The sequence below is a fragment of the Acanthopagrus latus genome, chromosome 8, assembly GCF_904848185.1.
Source record: "Acanthopagrus latus isolate v.2019 chromosome 8, fAcaLat1.1, whole genome shotgun sequence".
Lineage (NCBI taxonomy): Eukaryota > Metazoa > Chordata > Actinopteri > Spariformes > Sparidae > Acanthopagrus > Acanthopagrus latus.
In genome coordinates, this window is record NC_051046.1 from 15,429,880 (window position 1) to 15,452,386 (window position 22,507).

Sequence of the window (22,507 nt, forward strand, 5' to 3'; positions counted from 1 at the left end):
TTTAAAAGACTCAAACAGTAACAGCCGGCTGTGCGATACATACATATTCTGTCCACACAACCCGTTGTGTGTTGATTTGGTCGTGTGCAACCAAATATGGCAACAAGTAGGATCTGGAACGGGTAGATTAACAGTAAGTGACAGGGATCAGGATTCTCAAAGGTGTTTACGTGACTGTAATGTCCAACAGTACATAGGTTTAACCAAGGAGGCTCAATTAAACCGGCAAGGTTTTCTCCAGTAATTGACTTTAAATTAATTTGGCTACACAGTGTGTATGGTGCAACAGAACACATGAAGAAGGTGCATTTGGCGAAACAGGTGAACTGTTCCAGACTCAACATGTCTAACGATTCTTGCACGGTTAACTTTTTATATTAGTAATGACATATATGTGTTTTGCTGAAAATGTCCCTTGTTTGACACAAGGAATGTATGATATTAAACATGGTACAGTTCACCTGTTTCACCAAACTCGCTTCACTGTTGGCATAAATTATGTTGCACCAAACGCATTGTTTTGGCGTCATTGCTGGTGTGATCTTATAACCCTTTTGCACCAAAATGAGCATGTATATGCAGGTTTTTAAAACATAAGTAAACCTGCAGACAAAATGAAGCACTGAAGGCAGTGTGCTTCCAAACCAGGGCCTGAAGCTAATGATTGTTTTCAGTACTAAATCTACAGATTATTTCTTGATGAATTGTTTGTTCGATAAAATGTAAGAAAAGTAGAAAAATGGCGATCACAGTATCCTGCAGCGCAAATATGATTTTCTGACCAGCAGCCCAAAGCTGAAAAAATAATCCCACACAACTGTAGACAGAAAACAAACACTGTCAGTTCTCACGTTTGAGAAAGTTGTGTATTTTCCAACAAATGACATAAATGATTAATCGATTTCAGAAAATAATTGATTAAAAATGTTTTCCATGAATTAATATAGTAATTAATCAATTGTTGCATGTCTCCGCTTAAAGTTAAGAGTGTGTCTGAAAGTCCTGAACAACATTTAAAAGGAACGCTTCCCATACCCCACAGATGAATTGTGTCAGTGCTGCCTGTAAATAAGACTTTTTCATCATCTCCTCCTCACTATGACAACCACATCATCACTTAAAGGAAGCTTCTCTGTGAAAGACAGTACAACTCAGCCATTCTTACCTAGTGACTAACATGTCGTCCGTACATTTTTCTGAGAATGTATGTGGCTTTAGGCTGTGGCTCTTGTCTACTCTTCACTCTTGCCCTCCCCCTTTTGATTATTTGTACATGTTTTGCCAAAACAACTTGCAAATAATTCAAGAAAAAGACAAACAGAAGGCGGTGATGCAACATTAAACTGGATGTGATCCACCGTTGCATTCTTTTTCATCACAAGAAAAAGAACATAGACGGCCGTCTATACACCCTAGTTGTTGCTCCTTATATGTGGTTTCTTTCCTGCTGTCAGCTGCTGTCAGCTTCTCAATAATTCAGGACCGGGGTTTTGTAATACTTTCCATGCAGCTTCCACAGAGAGGGTGTTAAAAACTTTCTTTGCACAACCTTGCAGCAGAAGCCCTCTGTGGTTTCAGGGTCATTTTTCAAAGGAGGATTCTGATGCTATAGTTGTACATGAATTTATTTCATATATATGGGAGTTGTAGATTTTATGGTTTTGGGGAGCAAATGCATTTTCCAAACCATTCTAACAACCTACTTGGTATGACGAGTGCAGACAGAGAGCTTTGGCATCTTCAATGTCAGCCTTAAATTTAGACATTTGTGACATGTTATTCTGCTGGTGCTGGCTCCCTCTGTCACATGTAATAAAAGCCTCAAAGTCACATTCAACTGCAAGGTATTTCTTACTAGGCTTGTTGGGTAGTCTGTTTTCCCGCTGTACTATACAGTTATTTTATTTGGCAGTAGTTTGGATTTAAAACCAATACAAACAGGAAACTTGATAGCTTTAATGAGGTAAAAGGAGTTTGTTGCCTCACTGGGAAGTTGGAGGTGTGCAGTCTTTCACCTGCAGCTCTTCATCCAACAGCTCTTTCTTGTTCCATTATTCCCACACACTGTATAAAACTCCCTGACAGGTTCAGAATTGATCCGCTGTCAACAAATGTAGAAAATGACTCTCAATTTGCCCTGACAAAAAATATTTGGATGAGTGATAGCAGGGCAAACTCACTGAACACATAACATTTTGGTGTGACTAGCCTACTTCAGAATAAAACTGGTGTGCGGCCAGTTAAATGCTTTTAATGTGAAGCTGCAGCAGTAATAAATGTTCAGTTTGCATTAGCAGTACATTACCCCAGCGCTTTGCAGATAATGAGTCTTTTCTTCTATAAAACATCCTATTTCTCTCATTAACTTTACAAAGTCCCCTACTAATGCTATGAAATTGTTCATTGACAAAGTTTGTAATACATTACTATAAACATTACCTTTAAATAATTCAGGGGCAAGGACCGTTTATAGGTAATTTCCTCCGGTGCTATGGAAGGAATCAATTTGCCAAAGCACAGAAACAAGCGTGGCTAAGCAGAATGTGCAGCCGCACCATTAATCTCACCTAGCATCAGTGGCCATGATGCAGCTTTGAATAGTAAGTGGACAGTGATACTCAGGTGGACGAAGAAAAGTTCACGTAATACCGCGATGCATCATTTACAAGCAAACTGCTCTTCAGCAGTTCTGCAGTCAGAACTCTGTACATAGTGCTGAAGGAGCAAGTTTTGCATAATTCATTAAATATTTGGTGAAAACAACACTTTCTCTAAGAACACTATACTTGCACAGTACTAAGCAGAGTCATGTAATTTTCTACTTGCTATTAGATTTTGGTAAACATCAGAGAATTGTACTTACTAGTTCTGTCTTAAAGTTTTGGCTGATAAAATGCATCAGAAAGTATTATGTGTTCAAGAAAAGTTTAGCCAAAGGGAGTACAGTATGGGCTGTGGGGCCGAAATTTCATTATAAGAAAGAAAAGTTGAATTCAAAAGCAAATTAATATTACTTAATCATTTATTTATTATTGTCTGCTTGCTTTAAGACAAAATTTCACATTTTTGCATGTTCAGATGACTCACATGGACAAACAGATGTCTCTGTTTTCCCGATAATTCCTGCCAAATTACAACATTAAAAAAAGATGGACTTGTAAATTAAAGCGCAACTCAAGTAACTATTATTTCCATTGCCAAAACATTTTCTGATATGTTTTCCAAACTTTATTAATGACTGTATCAAGGGCAAACATTTCTCCTGTCAGCAAAACTGTTATCACTAATGGGATTTCTGCAAGAATGGAACAAATGTGAGCCCTGGTCTTGCCTGAGTGCCAATTTCAATTAATATTAATGCCCAGGCCATCCTATTATGTAAAGTTTAAGGACCAATTTTTAGATGTCATGATGGGCGTACGCTGCCAAAGAAGCTTTCCACACAGCAGGACGGCACTTCCAGAAATCCAAATCAAATATCTTAATCTTTCCTTTTTCTGCTTGCCTTGTTCCCATCAGGAGTCGTGACTCCCAGCAGCAGCAGCCATGTGAGAGGAGCTGTCGACAAGCAGAGGATGCCCACGCCCAGCTAAAGCAGAGCAACCCCCCTCTCTCTCTCTGTCTCTCTCTCTCTCTCTCTCTCCCCCACCTGCTCCCTCCCCTCCTCCCATATGAGGACGAGAAGATGACTATCACCAACCGGCAGTCCTTCAATGTCCTGACGATCATCTTCCTCCTGCTGTCCACTGCAGGTCTGTAAAGTTTAGTGTGTGCTTATCAGTGAGTCTGCCTGTCTGGTCCGCACAAGATATATTTTTTAATAACAGGAGCCAACAGACAATCATACAAGAGTTTCAGGCATGCTAGGAGCAGTTTTTTCAACAAACTTTGCTTGCTTTAAAATCTGGATCTGAGCCCTTTATAGAGTAAGACACTAGTGCCATGAACTAAATACAGAAAAGGACCCCAAAAGAGGCAATTTTATAGATAGAAGTTGACATCTGATGGTCAGAAGTTAAGTCAGGCACACTTGACATCAAGGGCCAAAAAAATATTCTTGGCAGTAAAAGCTCTGAAGCTTCAGGCACTCTCTAAATGAGGCCATGCAGCATAAAACTGTCAAGAGAGCACATTACAACTCCAAAAAGGTACAAAGAGAGGAACCCGGCCAACACATATCTCTGAGATATGGAATATACATTATGCACAAGGGAAAAGATGCCAAGTCAAGTTTAAAAATGACAAAATAGGGCAAGAGGAGGAGGCAGTTTGGAATAATCAGCAGCACTGTGAGTGTATGAATATTGTTAACTTTTTAACTTGAATACAATTACAAAATAATGCATTAAGAGTTCACCAGGGACAGGTTCTGGATTTCTGCCACTGGCACTGCTCGTGCTAGGGTAATTCTTCAATCAAATCATTTTCTATGCATTTTGGTCGTGTGTCCTATACATAGACAGCATTTCAGGTCAGCGAAAATGGACCAGGGGGAAGATATTCAAAAACTATGTTGCATGCACAGTGATGCACACACACCCATGGTTATCATGGGTCAGTAGCATCATTGTCAAATGTCAACGTGGAGCATGTGTTATGATATTGGAGGTTTTTAGTTTTGATGGTAACAGAATGGACACCAACAGGCATTTATAATACAATGATGGAGAAATAGCTGCTCAAAATGTTTTGCATGAAGATTCTGTATAAAGCAGTATGTTTCCCTGCAGTATGATTCTCTACAGTATGTTTCCCTGCCTCATTCATTACTATTTTATTGTAGCTAAGCAACCAGCCAGAGTATACAATCATCTTCCTGTATGCTCAGTGTATGTAAAAGGCCATCGGCTATTCCTTAGAATGGACTAGGACTAGGCCTCAGTCATTAATGGAGCATTCTTAACCCTCCTAACCCTTTAAATACAACATGTGGCCATCATGAGACCATTATGAATGGTGAGAGACAAATCATTATTTTGACATTGTTTGAATGAAGTTAACATATGATGTTTTTCAATTGAAAATATATTTTTTGAGCTTGAGAAAGAACTGTTGAAATATAAAAGTGTGAAAATCCATAATTGGAAAGACTACACATCCAACAGTTTTGTTAGGATGCCTTCTTATTTAATGTTCACCAAAACTCAAAACTGAAACCTCTTAGAGCTGGTTCGGTATGTATTGAATACTTTGTCTCTACCAAGGCGCAGTCACGTTGGTGTCGGTGACATATATTGAGCAAGATGATTTAGTTAGCGGAGGTTTTACACAAACATGTCTCTTGCCGTTGTCACTACCCTACGCATTTCTCCTGAAAGACAGTCACATAAGGGAAACCGGCCCTTTGGAAACTCAAGGCTCAACATCTGAAAACGTTTTTACCAACAATTGTGCACCAGTTTTAAGATCATGATTTGCAAAGTTATGTTGGCAATTTTGTAACTCTGAAAGTGTTTGAGAAACACTGTAAAAAAGGTGCTGCAATTGTAAAGAACTCAAATTCAAAATACAGTCTTCAAAGCCTTTAAAACTTTCTAAGCTTCTATTATTCAGTTTCTGAATAAAATGTAATTTTCATTCTGTAGTCAACAAACTGGGTGTGTAATTGTATCCATTAATGCATGTGTGTGCTCACTGACTGATGTTGTTTGTTGTTGTGGGACTGTGAGAGAGGGGGTCATGGCAGTCTTTAGACCGCAGGTTGTAAACATACTGAACTGCAAGAGCCAAGCTGTTAACTGTATCCTAAATTTCAAGAGGTGTTAATGAAATTAACCAGGTGGGTGTGTTTATAGCCGCATGCCCTCCAGAACCAGCTGTTGTTCATTTGAGAAGCCAAAGACATCCCCCAAGCTCTGCTCTTACAAACCTTCAGATCGTTGCATCGTTAGAAGACTTTATGGTCCACTTCCAACATTGAGGGCATCTGTGTTCTTACGGCCAGTATGTTTACCTACAACAGCTGACCCCTCCGTTACTTGCGAGGATGTATTGAGTATGAATGACACAAGTTGATTTCAGAACCATTTCACTGCAGTAGAGTCAATGCATAAGTCAAATGAGGAGTTTTCTCTCACTGTATAAACCGCTCCGGACTTCTAATCCTACTCCCTCTTCCCTGTTAAAATGAGGGGGGTTGTCGAAAGTAGGATGGCTTGCCACACCAAGCTCATTATAACCTGAAAGAGCTCTCTCCTTTCAAATGCTGATCTGTCTCTGCCTGAGATTATTGAAAGACTTCTATCATCCCGCAGCACAAGTGGACCTTCAACTAAATCACAGCAACATTTTTTTTTTCCTGACAACACTGCCAGAATTTTAGACTGCATCGATAAAAGGAAACACAAAAGACAAAGCACTTGCAATGTAATGAATGTGGGTGCACTTCACATGAAGTGGTGTAATTTAACTCACCTTTGGGCTGCTTATCAGGCAGAAAGAAAATCTGAGAGGTTCGTTTTTAACGAAATCAGCAAATGACACACATAAATATCACAGCTGATATCTTCTGATTTTAGCTTTTGGCACCCAGAATCATGTCAGTGTATCTGTAAATCAGCAACAAGTGTTTGCAGTAAATAAATGCCAAAGATGTATTTATGGTTATTAAGAAACAGTTTAATTGGAGAGAGCCAACAGGTTTATGTTTCCACTTTTCAGCAAGTGTCGTCACAAATCTGGATGCCAGTATTATGTGGTATTTTAAGATCTTGATGTGTTATACAGAAAAAAAGTGAACTTTGAGAATATTTTGTTTGAACAAAATGGTGACACATCAAGTGTAAAACTATGTATTTGGCTTGTTTCCAATATCAAATCTTGTTTTTGGCTAAAAATTCTGTCTAAATCAGATTTTTGGCATAATCTGTAATATGTCTTATGATGTCTCTCTATTACTCACTGTTGTTGTTGCCTGTCAAAACAAATTAAAATCGACTATGTCTGGATTTTGATTGGCCATCAGACTGTTTTCTGCTGGACAACTAAATACAACAAGTTAAGATCCAGAAGAAGAAAAGGAGCCATCTTTGAAAAATGCCCTATCTGTCTATAAAGAAGCTGAGAAAAAAAAATCCTGGGTCTGTCCTGTTTTTCATTTCCAAACCAAAAGTTAATGGGGTCTACTTTGGGCTGAGACCCATCCACCATCCAAGTTTCGTGGAAATCCTTTCTTGAGTTTTTGTGTTATTCTGCTGACAAACTCAACATATCAACAAGCCAACAAACAGACACAGGCAAAAACAAAACCTCCTCGGATGGAGGTAATATAAGAAATAAATACAATGACAGACAGTGTATAAAGCAGAGAAACACCAGCAAGAACAGCAGTGTAGCGTTTAACAAGTGTGTCTTTGTTTGTTTTCCAGCCTGCTCAGGGCTACGAGTGAGTGAACAAGTGTATGTGCAGAAAGTAAAATGTTTGTTTTGTACAGTTTTTATATCATTTCTATGCAGGTTACAGGATACTGACTTGAGGTTAACTAGAACATTAACTCTGAGTCTAATTACCAGTAATAGAAAGTGAAAGGATGCCAAAAGGCTGATACTGATCAGTTATGAAGATGCTGAATTAGGTGGATATGTCCTGGTCCATTGTGATGCACATTAACTATCATCAGCCTCATAATCTGGCACTCATTACATCTGCTTTGTCTCTCTGACAGATTGGTAATTTATTCTTATCAGAGAGAGTCTCAGCAGGTGCTGAAAGAGATTCCTATGGCTTCAAATTCAGGCAAAAGTTTATTGGTTGCCAGATTCTATAACAAAAACAACACTGTTTTTCCCTGTGTGACAGCAACGATGCATGGATTTATCTCCTTTCAAAGCTGCAGGGACTTAAATGCAAATAAGACAGATTGTGATTTGTACCACATTTCTTTGCATTGCCTCATGATAAATGATATGACTCTGTTACCCTGTATGACTCCCGCTGCCAAAACGAAGGAGGAGAATTTAGGGGGTTTTGATGAACAGTTAAATAGGTTGATGCAGCCCTGAGCCTTTCATTTGAGTTCAGTTCATGTAGTAATGTGGGGAAAGAAACACCCCTGGCTTTTATCTCATCTGTATAACTCCTTATAGTAACATCAACCAAAAACACCATCTAAGGACTAATAAGACTGAAATAATGACCTAACAGATGAGATAAATTTCAGTTTATGTATTTTTTTTTTTTGGGTTGTTCTGTTCCTTCTAGGATAGATGGGGACAGTGCTTTTCCCATCAGTATTTGACGTGATGTCTCCTATCTGATTATTAGTATGCTGTTATTTGTTCAGCAGTGGACACCATTATTATGACATGCACTCTCTCCAGTCATTCTTTTCTGAGGCTTCCAAAGAAAATAAAAAGCTGTCAGTACTTGTCAGTACTGTCAGTAAGTTTGCATGCTAAAGGTTGAAGGTTCCTTGAGAGCTCATTCAACAATAATTCTAACAAGGGGTTGTTCTTTTTTCAGAAAAAGGAAGACAGAACTTCCTACTCAGTGTTGAGTGTTTGTTTCCCCATTACTTCCTTCCTTACAGTTTGAGCAAATCTTACATCAAAGTCTCTTTTTTTCGCAAATCTGCAGCGCTCTCAGCTCATTTCCGAGTGTGTGAACCTTACTCCGACCACAAGGGGCGCTACCACTTCGGCTTTCACTGTCCACGCCTCTCGGACAACAAGTCCTACGTGTTCTGCTGCCACCACAACAACACCGCCTTCAAATACTGCTGCAACGAGACTGAGTTCCAGATGGTCATGCAGCTCAACCTCACCACCACCTCAGACGGTTATGCACACAAGTAAGCAAAAAACAAAATCACTGCTATTTTACTCCCTTGCACTGTGCATCTGCCCTAACTAAATATGTGGAGAAAAAAAGGCCATCACTCTTGAGATGATCAGGTCAATTGAAGACCAGTTATCATCTTGTTATAATACAATGATCTTACGGGAAACTTTGGGTGGGCTGGGCATGTCAAAGAGGCATCCACATGAATGACAGGACCCAAACACTGCTGTAGACCAAGCAGTGCACTCCCGATGGCAGTGGCCTTCCTCCAGCAGGACATTGCCATATTGAAAGGTCATTCCTGAGCACAAAGAGCTGAAGGATTCAACTTGGACTCCCAAAATCCTAATCTGATTGAGCATCCGTGAGGGGTGCTGGAACAAGTCGGACTCAGCTCTGAGCCTTTGAGGACAGGAAACAGGACCTCTGTTGGTATCCTGTGGTGTCAGGATCTGGGGTGTGGGTAGAAGATCCTTGAGTCCCGTGTGTTGCTAGGTAAATATCTTCATTAGTGATTAGACCTGTAATGATGATTTATCACCAGTTGACAGTCAATTCATACAGTTGACTAATTCCTAAAAAAAGTATTTGGGTTGCAGACAACAACTTGAGGTTTGGGAAACATTTTCCACGATTTTCTAATATTTTATTATTCAAAACAACTAATAAATATTGAAGAAATAATCAAAACATATAATCCCTATTATCAATTGATCTGATCATAGCTCAATAGGACATCATAAAATGGCTTTACAATCATGTCTAAAAATGACAAGCTGAAAATTTTCACTTAAGAGATGCTGAAAAAACAGAATATTTGGCATGTTCCACAATTGTTTCTTCAAGAAACGACTAATCAAGACAACTACTGATTATTTTTCTGTCAATTCAGCTCAGAAGTATGGCAGGATATTTACTTCCCTGCCCGGCAGTTCAGGACTAATGAGCCAAAAAACAGTCAGTTCTTCTCTTAGGGTCATGGAGGAACTTTCCCCCAATTACATTAAAACCTGTCGTGTAGTTTTTGAGTTGTACTCCAAAACACAAATAAACAGGACCCCAAACTAACCTCCTTGTCTTGGTGGCAGTAATTAGGTAATAAAAATAATCATAAGTAGAGTTTCATGTGAACAGCTATGGTGGAACAAACAGTCTGAGAGCTGATATTTCCTCAGATCAGATGAAAACAGCAGGTTACGGTCTGCTTGCTCTCATGTGCTTCGCTCATCTGACAGTATGGCACTCATTGACACTGTTTGCTCTTACTCTGAGGGTTCATTGACATCGATCCACACCTACAGAAGAATTCAAAACCACCACAGTGGAGAGCAGATGCTGAAAGCAGTTGTTGTGCGGCAAGTGTGACGCCTCCACATGACCGCTCACAAAGCAGGTGTTAAGTGCCGGCTATTCTATCAAGCATCACTGTGGTATGCTTTCAAAAGAAATATACTCATGCAAGAATTACAGCAGTTTATAGTAGTATTCATAGTAAACCACTCTACAACACATGCCATGATATGACAGTATATCCTCACAGGGGACACATACACCTGATGACACATATTTCATTGCCGGATAACCCGATTTAAGTCGACTGAAGGACACAGAAAAATGTTCTGTGGGAGCTCTCAGTGGGAGGTTTGGGTGACAAAACCACAGCTCTCTGTGCTAATGCCCTCCCAGCAAGCCTCCGTCTCGGGCGGTTCACACTGCCCTGCAGCAGGTCGTGATATTTCATTTTTGTGTCAGATGGCCTGTTGGGCCTCTCTTTCATCTTGCCTCACTGGGTGATGGGACTGTCAGTTTGGGTATTTACCACTGGCCAAGCGAATTAAATTGGCCGTAATTCTGCTCTCTACTCTCTGTGCACGGTGAAAGTGGTATTATAGTTGGAGATTTACTGCAGTTCAAGGTAAAACTCTGAGCGTCTCAGAGAAGCTGAAATTCTACAGAATCGAAACAGATTCAGAGAGGAAGAATCATCGGGGAGTAAAATTTTTAAAAATTAACAGGAAAAGCTGCACACCTTTGACAGATAATCAATTGCGTCTGCTTTCCTTCTCTGAGGAAACTGTTAAATATTGAATATCATTTGTTTTAGCTCTGTGGTCATGATTGATCCCTCCAAGGACTGTCCACATGTTCTAGTTTGCTTACCCCCAGGTTGATTTATATAAAGTCCTGCATGGAAAGCCTTTTGCATGCTGAAATGACCTGAGTAGACATACAAACGAAATTATAGGTGAATGTCTCTGACGCAGAGGAGAGGAAAGGTAAGTGCAGTTAATAATACATTCCAATTTGAGTGCTGCCATAGCATGCACTTACCTTTGTGCTCATTTCAGCAGATGTTCATTTAAAAGCCATTTATTGAGATAAATATCCACAAGGTCACATCATTTGCAGGCAGAAGTCGCTTCCTTCGGTTAACTGAACTAGAAGCACCTTGACGCCCTTTTTTTTTTTTTTACAAAGGCTTTTTATCGATGCAGTCAGTAAAATTGAAAAAATGTACCGAAATTATTTAAAAGATTGGTTTCCCTTCAAATAAATCTCCATTTCAAAGTAATAGCCTGTGCTGTCTCTGTCTTTCATCACGTCTAATCAAAGCATCATAATGGGACTCAATTACTTTCAATTTGTCTCCAAGCAACTAAGAGTCACCAGGGAACATAGATACAGAGACACCACACCCAGGTAATGGATTCAGTATCTCGTTTTGGCTGCTTCACAAAATTCTCAGGAGGCTATTTCTGCTCATTTACCTTGCTGTGCTTCATTGCAGTCTTTGGACTAAAAGAAAGTTCAAATGTTCCCACATAAATCCAGCTGGATCATGTAATACACAGGGAAAATTTACAAGAGGTGAAAATTAGGAGCACACATTTTAGAGGAACAATGAAGGAGCCAGTGTGAGATGGATTAAAAAGACTTTTGTGCTAATTAAATTCTTTGTCCAATTTAATAAGCAGTATTTAAAAAGCAGCAAATAGAGCAGATGGAGTTCTTGATATATTTATTTAACTAGTTTTTATCAAGGGAGGATTTGATGATTGTCTTGGTCTTGCTACAAGAACAGCAAACGTTGACACTTGGCAGCTCCATCGTGGATCAGCTTAAGGGTAACTGGGTGGTGCTGCAGCTCTGAGCATGTGAGGCCTGTTTATCATCATCTTTCTCAGATTACACAGCACTAATACTCCCGGTCTGTCTCTCCCGCAGTAATTATACAGCCCTGGTCGGCGTGTGGATCTACGGCTTCTTCGTCATGGTGCTGCTGGCGCTTGACTTTCTCTACTACTCAGCCATAAACTACGAGCTGTGCCGGGTCTACCTGGAGAAATGGGGCCTCGGAGGACGCTGGCTGAAGAAGGCTCGGAGTCAGTGGCACAGGTCCATGCCGGAGGAGAGCGAAGCCCAGGCTCAAGCTCAGCCTATGGTCCCCAGCCACTATCAGCCCAGACACAGCCTCAGAGGGGAGAGTCACAGCCCCACACTCCTGCCCTACAACACATCCACCGCATGGTGAGTTGCTGTCTGTCATATGACAACTGCCAACTTGTTTGGCATAGATGTGAACTAAGATGTGCATCACAAACCTCCCCACAGTATCTTCAAGGGAGAGATAACGGTACTCAGAAGTCACAGTTCGGTACGTCCCTTGGTTTTGTGGTCAGGGTTCGATGCATATTTATTTAAAAAACTGAAGACAGCCAAACTGACACCCATACAGTTTGATTTGTTACATAACGCTGTGCTGACTAATACAAATTATGATTTCTTCCACTCAGATGAGCATATTACAGTGCGACTCTATTGTTGTTGTTTGGAAAAGCAATGTGTGTAACAGATGCTTAGTAAGAAAATCGAGGATCTCTTTTCAGAGATTCTTAATGTCCTTTTTTTTTTTAAACACAGTTTCTCTCTGTTTCTCCTTTTTTTTCTCTGTTCTTCTTTGTACTCAGTGTTTTGTAACAGAGAGAAACATGGCAGGGGAAACTGCGTGTCTAGCAGGACAAATTAGAGCATTTCAAGCATACTTCTCCCAAGCCAACAGGGAGGAAGCTCAAACACCAGGCTTCCCGTTTACTTGAATTCCTTATTAAGAGTGCAGCAGTGCATGCACAAAGATACACACACACAGGATTACTGCCTAGCAATGATATCGCCATCTCTGCTCAAAATTCTGGCAACTCACTGGAAAAGAATTCACTCATTTTAGTTTGGTTTTCCTCTGACTAAGGAAAATGCTCGACTTTATCAATATTTTAAGAATCCAGCCCTTTTGCCCACTAATGGATGATTTTCTGCAAAGTATCTGATCTGTATTTGTCTTTCATCTCAGAATAGCTGCACTCTGTCTCAACATCAACCTCTTTTTACAAAAGAGACATTTTCCTGGTTTTAAGTCTGACCAGCTCATTAGGGAGCTGTCATTATTAATGAATAGAAAAGAACTGAATAATGTGAAAGCTTCACTGCCTGCCGGGAGCCCCTAACCATATTTAACCTGAATGATTCGACTCTGAGTCCCATTAGAACCTTTCACGGAGTTTCTGTGGCGAAACAACATCTGCTGTCCCTTTAGTTTATCTTTATATTACCTTTGAGAGAAGTCACAGGAGTCTTGAGGTGCATCGGGCTGCATGTCACCGTTATTAAAACATACAAGATGATTTACGATACCGGCAGTGATCTGTAAGACGCAGCAGCTGCAGGGAACTTTTCTTCATCCGGCAGACATTGTTCGGACTTTCATAACAGAGCCGCATGATTGTAGACCGCAGTGTGAACAAACCTAGACTTTTGCGCAGTCAATTTTTCATTCACTTCTCCGTCTTAGACACCATACTGTACCCCTTATCTGTCTGACTGGGGCTCAGAGTCTCTTCCTAGAGGTAGATATCTCTCTTGGGTCATGATAATTTAATGTGGGCAGAGGTTTGACAAATGGCTCTTAGAAGCAGTGTGGACTGTGCGTGCCATAGATAGGAGGAGCTGGAATGCTGCAGGGATCCTGGGGCTGCTCCGCTGCAGGAAACATGGTTAACTAAGACTGGACATATCCATGGAGCCTCCTCATTAGACATGAAGTCAGTTCAGTGTTGTAGGACTCATCAATCCTAGACTTATGAGGTTGACCTGATCTGACAGATCTCCAGGTTTAAGCCAGAAGATGTCTATAAAAAGGTGTGTGAAACTGCAGCAAGATGCTCATTGATAAAGTGGGCCTCGAAAATGAGAGCATGGTAAGTTCATTGTAATTCATGCTTACGATGACTGATGGGAACTGCTGCAGGGCCCATAGCAGTGAGGGGTAATCTTGGGCATCTTTTTTTATACAAAGTGTAACCGCGTTTTAATAAACAGGACAGCATTTACCAATCTAAGAATATTCTCAGATAATTACTCACATCAGTTAAAAATGTGACAGATGCAGGGAGCTAAATTCGGTCACGAGCTGTTTCTGGGGCAAGATTAGAATAGCCTGTTTGCAGTTTCACACAGTGGAGCACTTCTCACAATCTAGATAATGCTCACACTTTTTTTAAAATGTTTTCTGAAGAAATGTGTTGAAACACCGTGTTGGAAGATACTGTATGTACACCGCACATGATTCTGCCCACTCAGTGCGTCATCAGCTGGCCTATGGTTTATGTGCGGGGGTACAGATCTTTCTCCCCAGAGAGGATTGCAGGGTAAATGGCTCAAGAAACTGGGTCCACTAAGTTAAACATCTGTTGGCCAAATGTAAACAAACAGAGATGGGGTCAAGTCCCACAACTAAAAACAACCCAGTCGCACAGCAACTCCAAGGAATCTAGAAGAAATGGTTACCAGCACAGCAGAGCAGTCCTGAGAGCAAGTCAGCGTCAAAAAATTTCTCTACACGCACAGATCTGTTTCTTCGGAGAGAGTGCAGCTCGCCGTTCAGCATGTGGGAATACTGTTTACCATATCAGTACGTGAGTGTGCTGGTATGTACTACTGCAGTTCTGCTAGGGGTTCAGTGTGGGTGGCCTGGGTAACTGTTATTACTTTCTCTCTTTATTAAAATCTCCTATTCACGCATTCAGACCAGTTTGAACAAATAAAGGAAACTGGTGTAATTCTTCAGCAAATGATGTGTGATTGAGGTGAGAGAAAAACAACAGGTCTGTCAAGCCAGATACTGAGTTTCATCTTCACTTGATAGGAAGAATGCATTTTTTCTTTGTGAGCAGAGAAATGTGGCACTTAATGACAGCAACAGCACAGTCAGTTGCAATATCTGAAGGTCATCGTTTCTCTGAGCAGCACATGGCATCGGTACTGGAAGTGCTTAATCCATGTAGTCAGTGCTGCTAGTTTGATTGATCTACACAGAGCAACAAAGCAGGTATAATGTCAGAGAATTAAGACCTTAGTCCTCTATATATATATATATATATATATATATATATATATATATATATATATATATATATATATATATATATATATATATATATATATATATATATATATATATATATATATATATATATATATATATATATATATATATATATATATATATATATATATATATTCCTAGGTATTTTACCCAAGGTGGTACTTTTGCAGTTGAAAGATTGCTGAGTGGCACTGATAACAAAAGAAAAAACAAAAACAAATCCACATACTTTTGTGTAGAACGAAAAGGACACAAAACTAGGATTACAATTATTTGCGAGCTACTCTTTTGTAGATTTAGTGTCACAATAACCTGTTAACTACCAGCTACAATAGGACAACTTCACATTATGCACCTCTAATTAGGGCAGCCAGAAACAATTATTTTATTATTGATTAATCGGCAGATTATTTGTATGATTAAACGTTAAGTCTATAAAGTGTGAAATAATTGTGAGAATGGCTCATCAGTTTCCCAGAGCCCCAAAGTGACATCTTCAAACAACTTCATTTGTCCAACATTCAAAAACCCCAACAACCCCTGCATTTACTATTATAAATGACAAAGAAAAGCAGTCTTTACATTTGAGCGGCTGAAACGTTTTCGCAGGCAAAATGACTAAAACATTCAATCGATTATGACAATAGTTGGTCTTTAAGATACTTCTGGCTGTGTCTGCCTATTCTAAGCTTCATCAGAGACAGAAATGACCATTTGTTGTCATCGTAACCTCCTTCTTTCGGCCCTCTGTTACCATAGTATTGACTTATATCAATCAAAACCAACAGGCAGCATTTTTTTCTCTCTCTAGTGGTCAGTATGTCGAGGGTACTTAAGCTCATCTGGCAGGGCTGTGGGGCTCAGACAAAAACTACTGGAAACAGCTGCACTAAACTATCACTTTGCCACAGGAAAGGAAAAAAAAACGACATGACAAATCCGAGCATGGCTCTCATGCCACCCTTAAACAGCAATAATCTCAGCTGTTTCTGGAAACTTATGTCTGTCATGTGCCATGAAGTGCTCAGCAGCATTAAAGACATGATTGGTTGTCTGCTCATAGCTATTAAGACATTAAAAATTTGGCCTTGTTCCCAGTTTTTGCCAAGCCTCTCTGCCCAGTAGTCCACCCCAACCAATTAGTGGCACTGAGGAGCAACAGCATCATCTGGAAATCTTGACACCAGAAGGAAAATTTAACGAAGCTGGCAGTGGAAGTAAGAATTTCCTATATATTATTACTTATTTTACATTCTTTTTGTAGTGTGCTCACTCTGATGCTCTACTTTCTATGAACTGCATGAGATATTCTATCTGCTGCTGTCATTTCTGCATATATTAAATAAATTTAGTTCATCTTTAGTCAGCGGTGATCAAAAAAAAAAAAAGAAGCTTTGCAATCATGATAAAAAAAAACAACCTGCTTCGTGGCTCGTGGGAGAAATGAGATGTTGGGCAACATCAAATGACACCACTGTGCATCAACCAGAACACGTCGAAGAGTCTCTTGGTGATTCATAAATCACTTGGCCTAGTAACAGCAGCATCTCGTGCCAGTAACCACACGCTCACTCACTCAAGGTTGAGAGCTTATTTGGTCTGCTGATCTCGTCCTTGGATAGAGCAGTCCATGTGAGGTGGCATCTGTCACTACATACAGTACATACCTGACTCACCAGCGATGGTAACGCTGCCTCTTACAGTCAGTGATTCAGTTATATCATCTAGTCTGGTAAAAACTGGAGTCTCCATCACTCGCTCGGTCCGTCTGTTACATGTCTTTGGTTATAGATAAACATCTCTAAAACTAGAGTTCCCATGAAACGGCTTGTGGAGTGTTATTTGCTTCGCCACATTTATGTGGTTGTTAAAAAGAGGCAGCTAGGGAGTTAGTTGTTGCAGATATAAGTGTTTACAGCAGCCAGTGGCACTGATTGTGTATTATGCCCCCATCCATCTGGCAGAGAAGATGAAGGGACAGTTTGACAACAGGGACTACAGTAGATTGGCGGGTGTTTTTTGCCATCCAGCTCTTTGGCTCCTGACACCCTTGAGCTTTGTCAGCACATTGGGCTGCCCAGTTAGCTGCACATCTGACCAAGCCAAAAAAAGTAACAACTGATCTGGTAGCAGTTACTTTAGAAAGAAAGCTACAGTTATCTGTCCATCATGAAACTCCATAAGTCATGGCTGTACTGTAACTGGCCTTAGTCAATCATGGAGGCTGCCCTTGGCCCTGGCATCTATTGTTTCAGAGTTGAAGCAGTGAAGCCAGAGGACATCATTGAACAACCTTCTTCCTAAAATATGATCTAATTTCACTGTAAATTAGGTAATCCACTACGCCTTTCCCCAGAAACATCCCACTCTGGTGGCATCTTTTTTTTTTTTTTTTTCTCTTTTTCTTTTTTTTAAAATACATCCATGTGAAAGTTGTTTTTGATTTACAAACTCTGAAATACCTCTTAAAAACATTCCATGTTTGGGCCTGATACTGATGTACCGGTGAGACATAGAGGATCTTACGTGACTTACATAGAGGACTTATGTGATAAACATCGATTCTTGGCTTCATGGACGCTATAAACATCTGCAGGTCTGTCTGCTCAGGAAGTGACATTTAGCTCTACCCTGGAAGCTGAACTAGCATTTCACATCTTTTTTTATCCAAGTGTGATCAAAGCCAGGCTGTGTCTCCTGCATATTCACATCCATCTTTGAACTCCCTCATTGGCTTTCTGTGGTAATAATAGAATTGTACATTATGAAATTATTCCTGGCCTGTCTGTCCACAGAGCAGCACGCCAAGACCTTGTCCAATTAAAGCAACACTCCATGTGGTGTGAGTTAATTAACATCATAGATGCTACAAAGGCAGCCAGGCTCAGGCTGCAGGCTGAGGGAAAAGAGCAGGAGAATGGGCTTAGCTCTTTTTGCAAGTTGTTGAATGACTTCTGGCACTGCCATGAGCAAGTGTAGATTTATTTTTGGGCTGTGCCTGTTATCTTTCATTAGATCTGTTGTCACACATTTACTTACTTTGCATTTTAGTCAGTTGTCTACAGTATATTAGAATTACCTTCTTGTCCTTGAAGCACAAATGTTAATGAGCCAAAGCATTAATTTCATGTCATATTCCTGCCTCCATATAATAAGAGGTAAATTAATAGTTTGAGGAGGTGAAAACTTATTTTCCCATGAAAATGTAGTTACATTATTTTGAGCAGCAGAATTGGGTGCGGTGGATGTGATTCATGGAGTCGGGCGGGCCAAAAGTCGTTACAAGAATTACAGACTTGTAAAATATTCCTTTAAATCTGATTGCTTTTTGAAAAGCAAAGCTGCCCCATTTTATTGGTCTTTGTGTTTTTTGGGCCTTGAACTGATTTTCAAGCCAATATGTTGTTAAATAAAGATCAATGTGGCCTGTAAAGCACACACACTGCGATCTGAGACAGTTTTAGCCATGCAACTAAAAGCCATGTCCTTGATGTTCTGTAGGATCCAGGATTCTTTTTTCTCCCAATCAGCTTGTGAAGGAACTTTGATGCTGCAGATGTTCAGTATGAGCTTGAAGCAGTTATGTTTCTGTTTCTGCTCTGTGTATGTATTTATGTGATTCTCGCTTGGCGTTCAGAAGCTTTATCGTCACGGAAAGAGATGGTCATATAAAAGTGTGAAACTGACAAACTGCAGTCAATCACAACTCAGTCAATGATCAGCACAGGAAAAAAAAAAACAATGGATCGGAAAAATTGGCCCATATTTGAAAGTAAAACAAAACACTTAATGACTGTTAAGCCTCTGTTAGACAACTCCTAACGATGATGTCCAACCAGTTCCCAGCTAACATAATCTTATTTATTGTGGGACAGAAATTCCATACCAAGGTCACAGAATCACACAAACACCAATAAGGCAACTCTTTACTCAAGAGATGTGATTGAAAGCTTCGTAAAAAAAAAAAAAAAAAAAAATCAATAAAGCCGACTTTGTGATAACAGTGTCTTCTCAAGAATGTACATGTTTAATTTCTTTCGTTTTTCCTTTCAGAATGATGCTGCGAGTGGACAAACAGAAGAGTAGCAACACCTTGTTTCCTTATGTGGTACAGAGGAGATGCCCCACAGATGCCCCTCTCTGGACCACAGACTAAAACACCAGTGGTGGGCTAGCCATACTGTAGTAGTTAGAAGTGACTACTGCCCCCCCTTTCTAATGAGCACAAATCATCCATGGACTGACAGAAGCAGGCTGGTCTGGCATTTAGAAAGCCGGCTGAAGAAAGCCTGTCAGGAAACACAGAGGACCTTAGTGCTGCAGTCACAGCAGATGAACGACAGACACATTCAACTGCTCACAGGTGTTCAGTGATCCCTTGAAATGGCTGCCAAGGCCTGGAGTGTCCCAAACAAATCCAAGCTGAACTGGATTAACTGTACTCAGAAGCGAGGAGGCTTGCCTGTTTTTAAAAAGAAGCTCATCTTTCTAGATATAAAATGTTTATTACACTGCTGTGTCAGTTTGTGTTCAGTAGCAGTTAGACACAGTCGTGGGTTATCTATTTGGTGATTAATTTATGTGAACTAGAGAAATATATGAGTGGTTAACATTCGGAACATGTAACAGTTTAGGTTGATGCTGAGCATCTCACTTAGAGTAGAATGTTTTTGTTACTTACTGAAACCAGACACAAAATGTCTCTGCAGCCATGTTGAAAAACAATATCTTGTATGAAATGTTTTAGGTCTCCTTTCTCAAAACAAGTACTTTCTTCTATATTGTAACGTGTCTGACAAGGACACAACGCCATAAAGTTGAACTGCTGTAGATCTAAATGTTTTACATTAGGACATCAAGGTTTCACTTCGGTTTAGTGATGGCGGGGAAAGGGAGCTGACTCTCTATAAGTTATTCACCCAAAACATTAATGATGTTCAGGGATCCTTTCACAACATAAACAGAGCTTTATGCTTAGCTATTCATTACCTTAAACAGGGGCAAGATATGACCAGAATTTAACAAACAAAATAAGAAGAAAAATCAGTGTATATCACCTCAGTATCATTTTCTTTCTTTAAATTGGCGTCTGTCAGTCTTGGAGGCTATGTTAGGTTCGTGTGGTGTCTAGCCGTGTTCAATGGTCGGCAGCTAAGCCAGTTTGAAGTGAACTCTGTTGCCCACGTTGACTCCCCCATGATCTGAAGTTGTAATCCTGACATGCAGCAGACTACTGTCAGCTAATAGGGGCTCTGATCTGCACAGCTAACCAAGCTGAAGGCAGTTTGTCACGACAGCAAAGTGTATAGCAAGCAGCAGTTAGCAGTTATGCCACCTCCTATAGTTTTGGAGCCACCTTTGACAAGTGGCCATATCTTAGCAACAAACCCACAAGCACATCTGAGACCATGACTTATAATGTGAGTGTGAGACAGTGGCCTGGGTATCGTCATCCAATGACGTGTTTGCCCTTCCTCATTACCGGAGATGCCTGACAAACAGCTCCATTAGCAATATGATACAAATGAATATCAATTTGGCTCCTTTATAAGGAGCACTCTTAATCCCACATTGGTAACAGACAATTGGAAAAGATTAGCCATAATGGAAATGTAAAAAAAAAAAAAAGAAAAGAAAAGAAAAATCCATTAAAACCCCTTCAGTGTCAGCAATAATGTACAGTAGCATTGTCAGATGGATGATATGGTAAGCATAAAATCTTTACATTGGGAACCAGTGAAACAGTTAATTATTAAATTACAGTCGCTGCAACTAAAAATTAATTACATCATTGATTCATCTAAATATACCAATTATGTTCTTAATCAATAATCATTTTGTCAATAAAAATGGAGGAGACAGTGACTTCTTTAGTCCAGTCAACAGTCAGAAATCCAAAGATATTCAATGTGAAAAGCATTTGAGAAACTGAAACCAGGGGATTGTTTGTCATAGAATAATTGCATTTACATAAACAGTCAGTTCAAATTAAATCAGAACTAACCACTGGGATAAATTCTCTGTAATCCCTAATTTGTTGTCATTTATGTCTGAGAACAAACAAAGCAGCTGCTGGTGCCAGATTGAATATGAGTGACAGCGTGAGAGGACCAGGTGGACCAACAGTTAGTGCAGTCGGGTCCCAATCTTACATCTGCAACTGTTAATCTGGCAGCTGCAGAGCCTGTTTGTGTACACAGTCTCCAGTTCGTGCACACAGTGAAATGTCATCTGAATTTCCAGAATAAATGTTAGCAAAAACTATTTCTGCAAAAACCACAGAGAAGTTCAAACTCATGGATATAGGCGGTCCAACCTTCCAGTGGGAAAAAAAGCTGGTTTTGGTCACTACAAAAACAGCAGGAGACGTCTGTAGGTCACCTTGAGAAACAACCGGCATTGCCCACAAAGTGGATATCCACCAACAGATATTTGTCTGGACACATATCCATTGGTGTGAGCTGGACTGCGGTGGCAGTTTGGCAGCCTTGTTGGCTTGTAATTATGCCGACTCCATACCCTCCACCCCCCAGTGTGAAAGGTGTCTATACGTCCAAGGTCAACCTTGGACGTATTTGTGGTTTGCAGAAACATTAACATCATATCCTGGTACCTGGGTGGCAATATCGTCACTTTAAAGCCAACATGAGATAGTGACACAGAAATGCCATGACAGCTATGAAACTTGGGTCCTGCCGTCGTATTTATCCTCTCTGTTTCATGAAGTTTAAGTGGACCCACTGAGCAGACTTACTCAAGTGCTGCTGCAAGGGGGGCCTGCCGGCATCATCCTCAGTTATCAGCAATAATATTCACATTTGCTGAGTTGTTAGAGCAAGTTAATTCCCATTCCGGTGGCTAAAGTTTAATTGCATGTGCGCCCCAGCAGGCTCGTGCCATCATTTTCAGGGGCAGAGGAATGGGAAGTGTCCAAGTGAAATAATTGGCCCGGAGACCAGCCGCGGTTCAAAATTACACTCTCTTGCTTTCTTCTCTGTAGCTGCCTCCTTATTCCCAGAGTGTGAACAGCAACAGCGGACAGGGAGGAGAGGTTTCTAATAGTAGGTGCAGCAGCAGAAAGGGGGTTTAATTAGTCCCCAATGCTGGATAAGTGGGGGGAAAAAAAAAATCTCTTATGTTGGAGAACATGTCTGTTTTCAGGGCTCTGTACTGTGTGCTCTGACCTGGAATAAGTTAAAGGAAGGTCTGTTCTTATCACCAGTAAAGTAATAGTCACACGCAGGGAAAATAACTTCATTTTGCCTCTGACATGCAGTAGCAGGGTCACA

The 22,507-nt window shown here is 40.3% G+C and overlaps 1 protein-coding gene and 1 long non-coding RNA gene across 3 annotated transcripts in view; one reads left to right on the plus strand and one right to left on the minus strand.

Annotated features, from left to right (window-relative positions):
* shisal1b (shisa like 1b) overlaps positions 1 to 22,334 on the plus strand; it is a 38,210-nt gene extending 15,876 nt beyond the window's left edge. The window contains exons 2-5 of one of the 2 annotated variants that reach the window (XM_037106702.1): positions 3,520 to 3,752; positions 8,576 to 8,789; positions 12,005 to 12,307; positions 19,272 to 22,334. In XM_037106702.1, coding sequence (XP_036962597.1) covers positions 3,686 to 3,752; positions 8,576 to 8,789; positions 12,005 to 12,307; position 19,272 — 585 coding nt within the window. In that variant the 5' untranslated portion in view covers positions 3,520 to 3,685 and the 3' untranslated portion in view covers positions 19,273 to 22,334. Of the gene's footprint in view, positions 1 to 3,519; positions 3,753 to 8,575; positions 8,790 to 12,004; positions 12,312 to 19,271 lie in introns of those variants that run through there. The other variant, XM_037106701.1, reaches the window with a different exon arrangement.
* Positions 1 to 22,507, minus strand: part of LOC119024182 — a 45,985-nt gene that overhangs the window by 16,995 nt on the left and 6,483 nt on the right. The gene's annotated exons all lie outside the window — the stretch shown is intronic.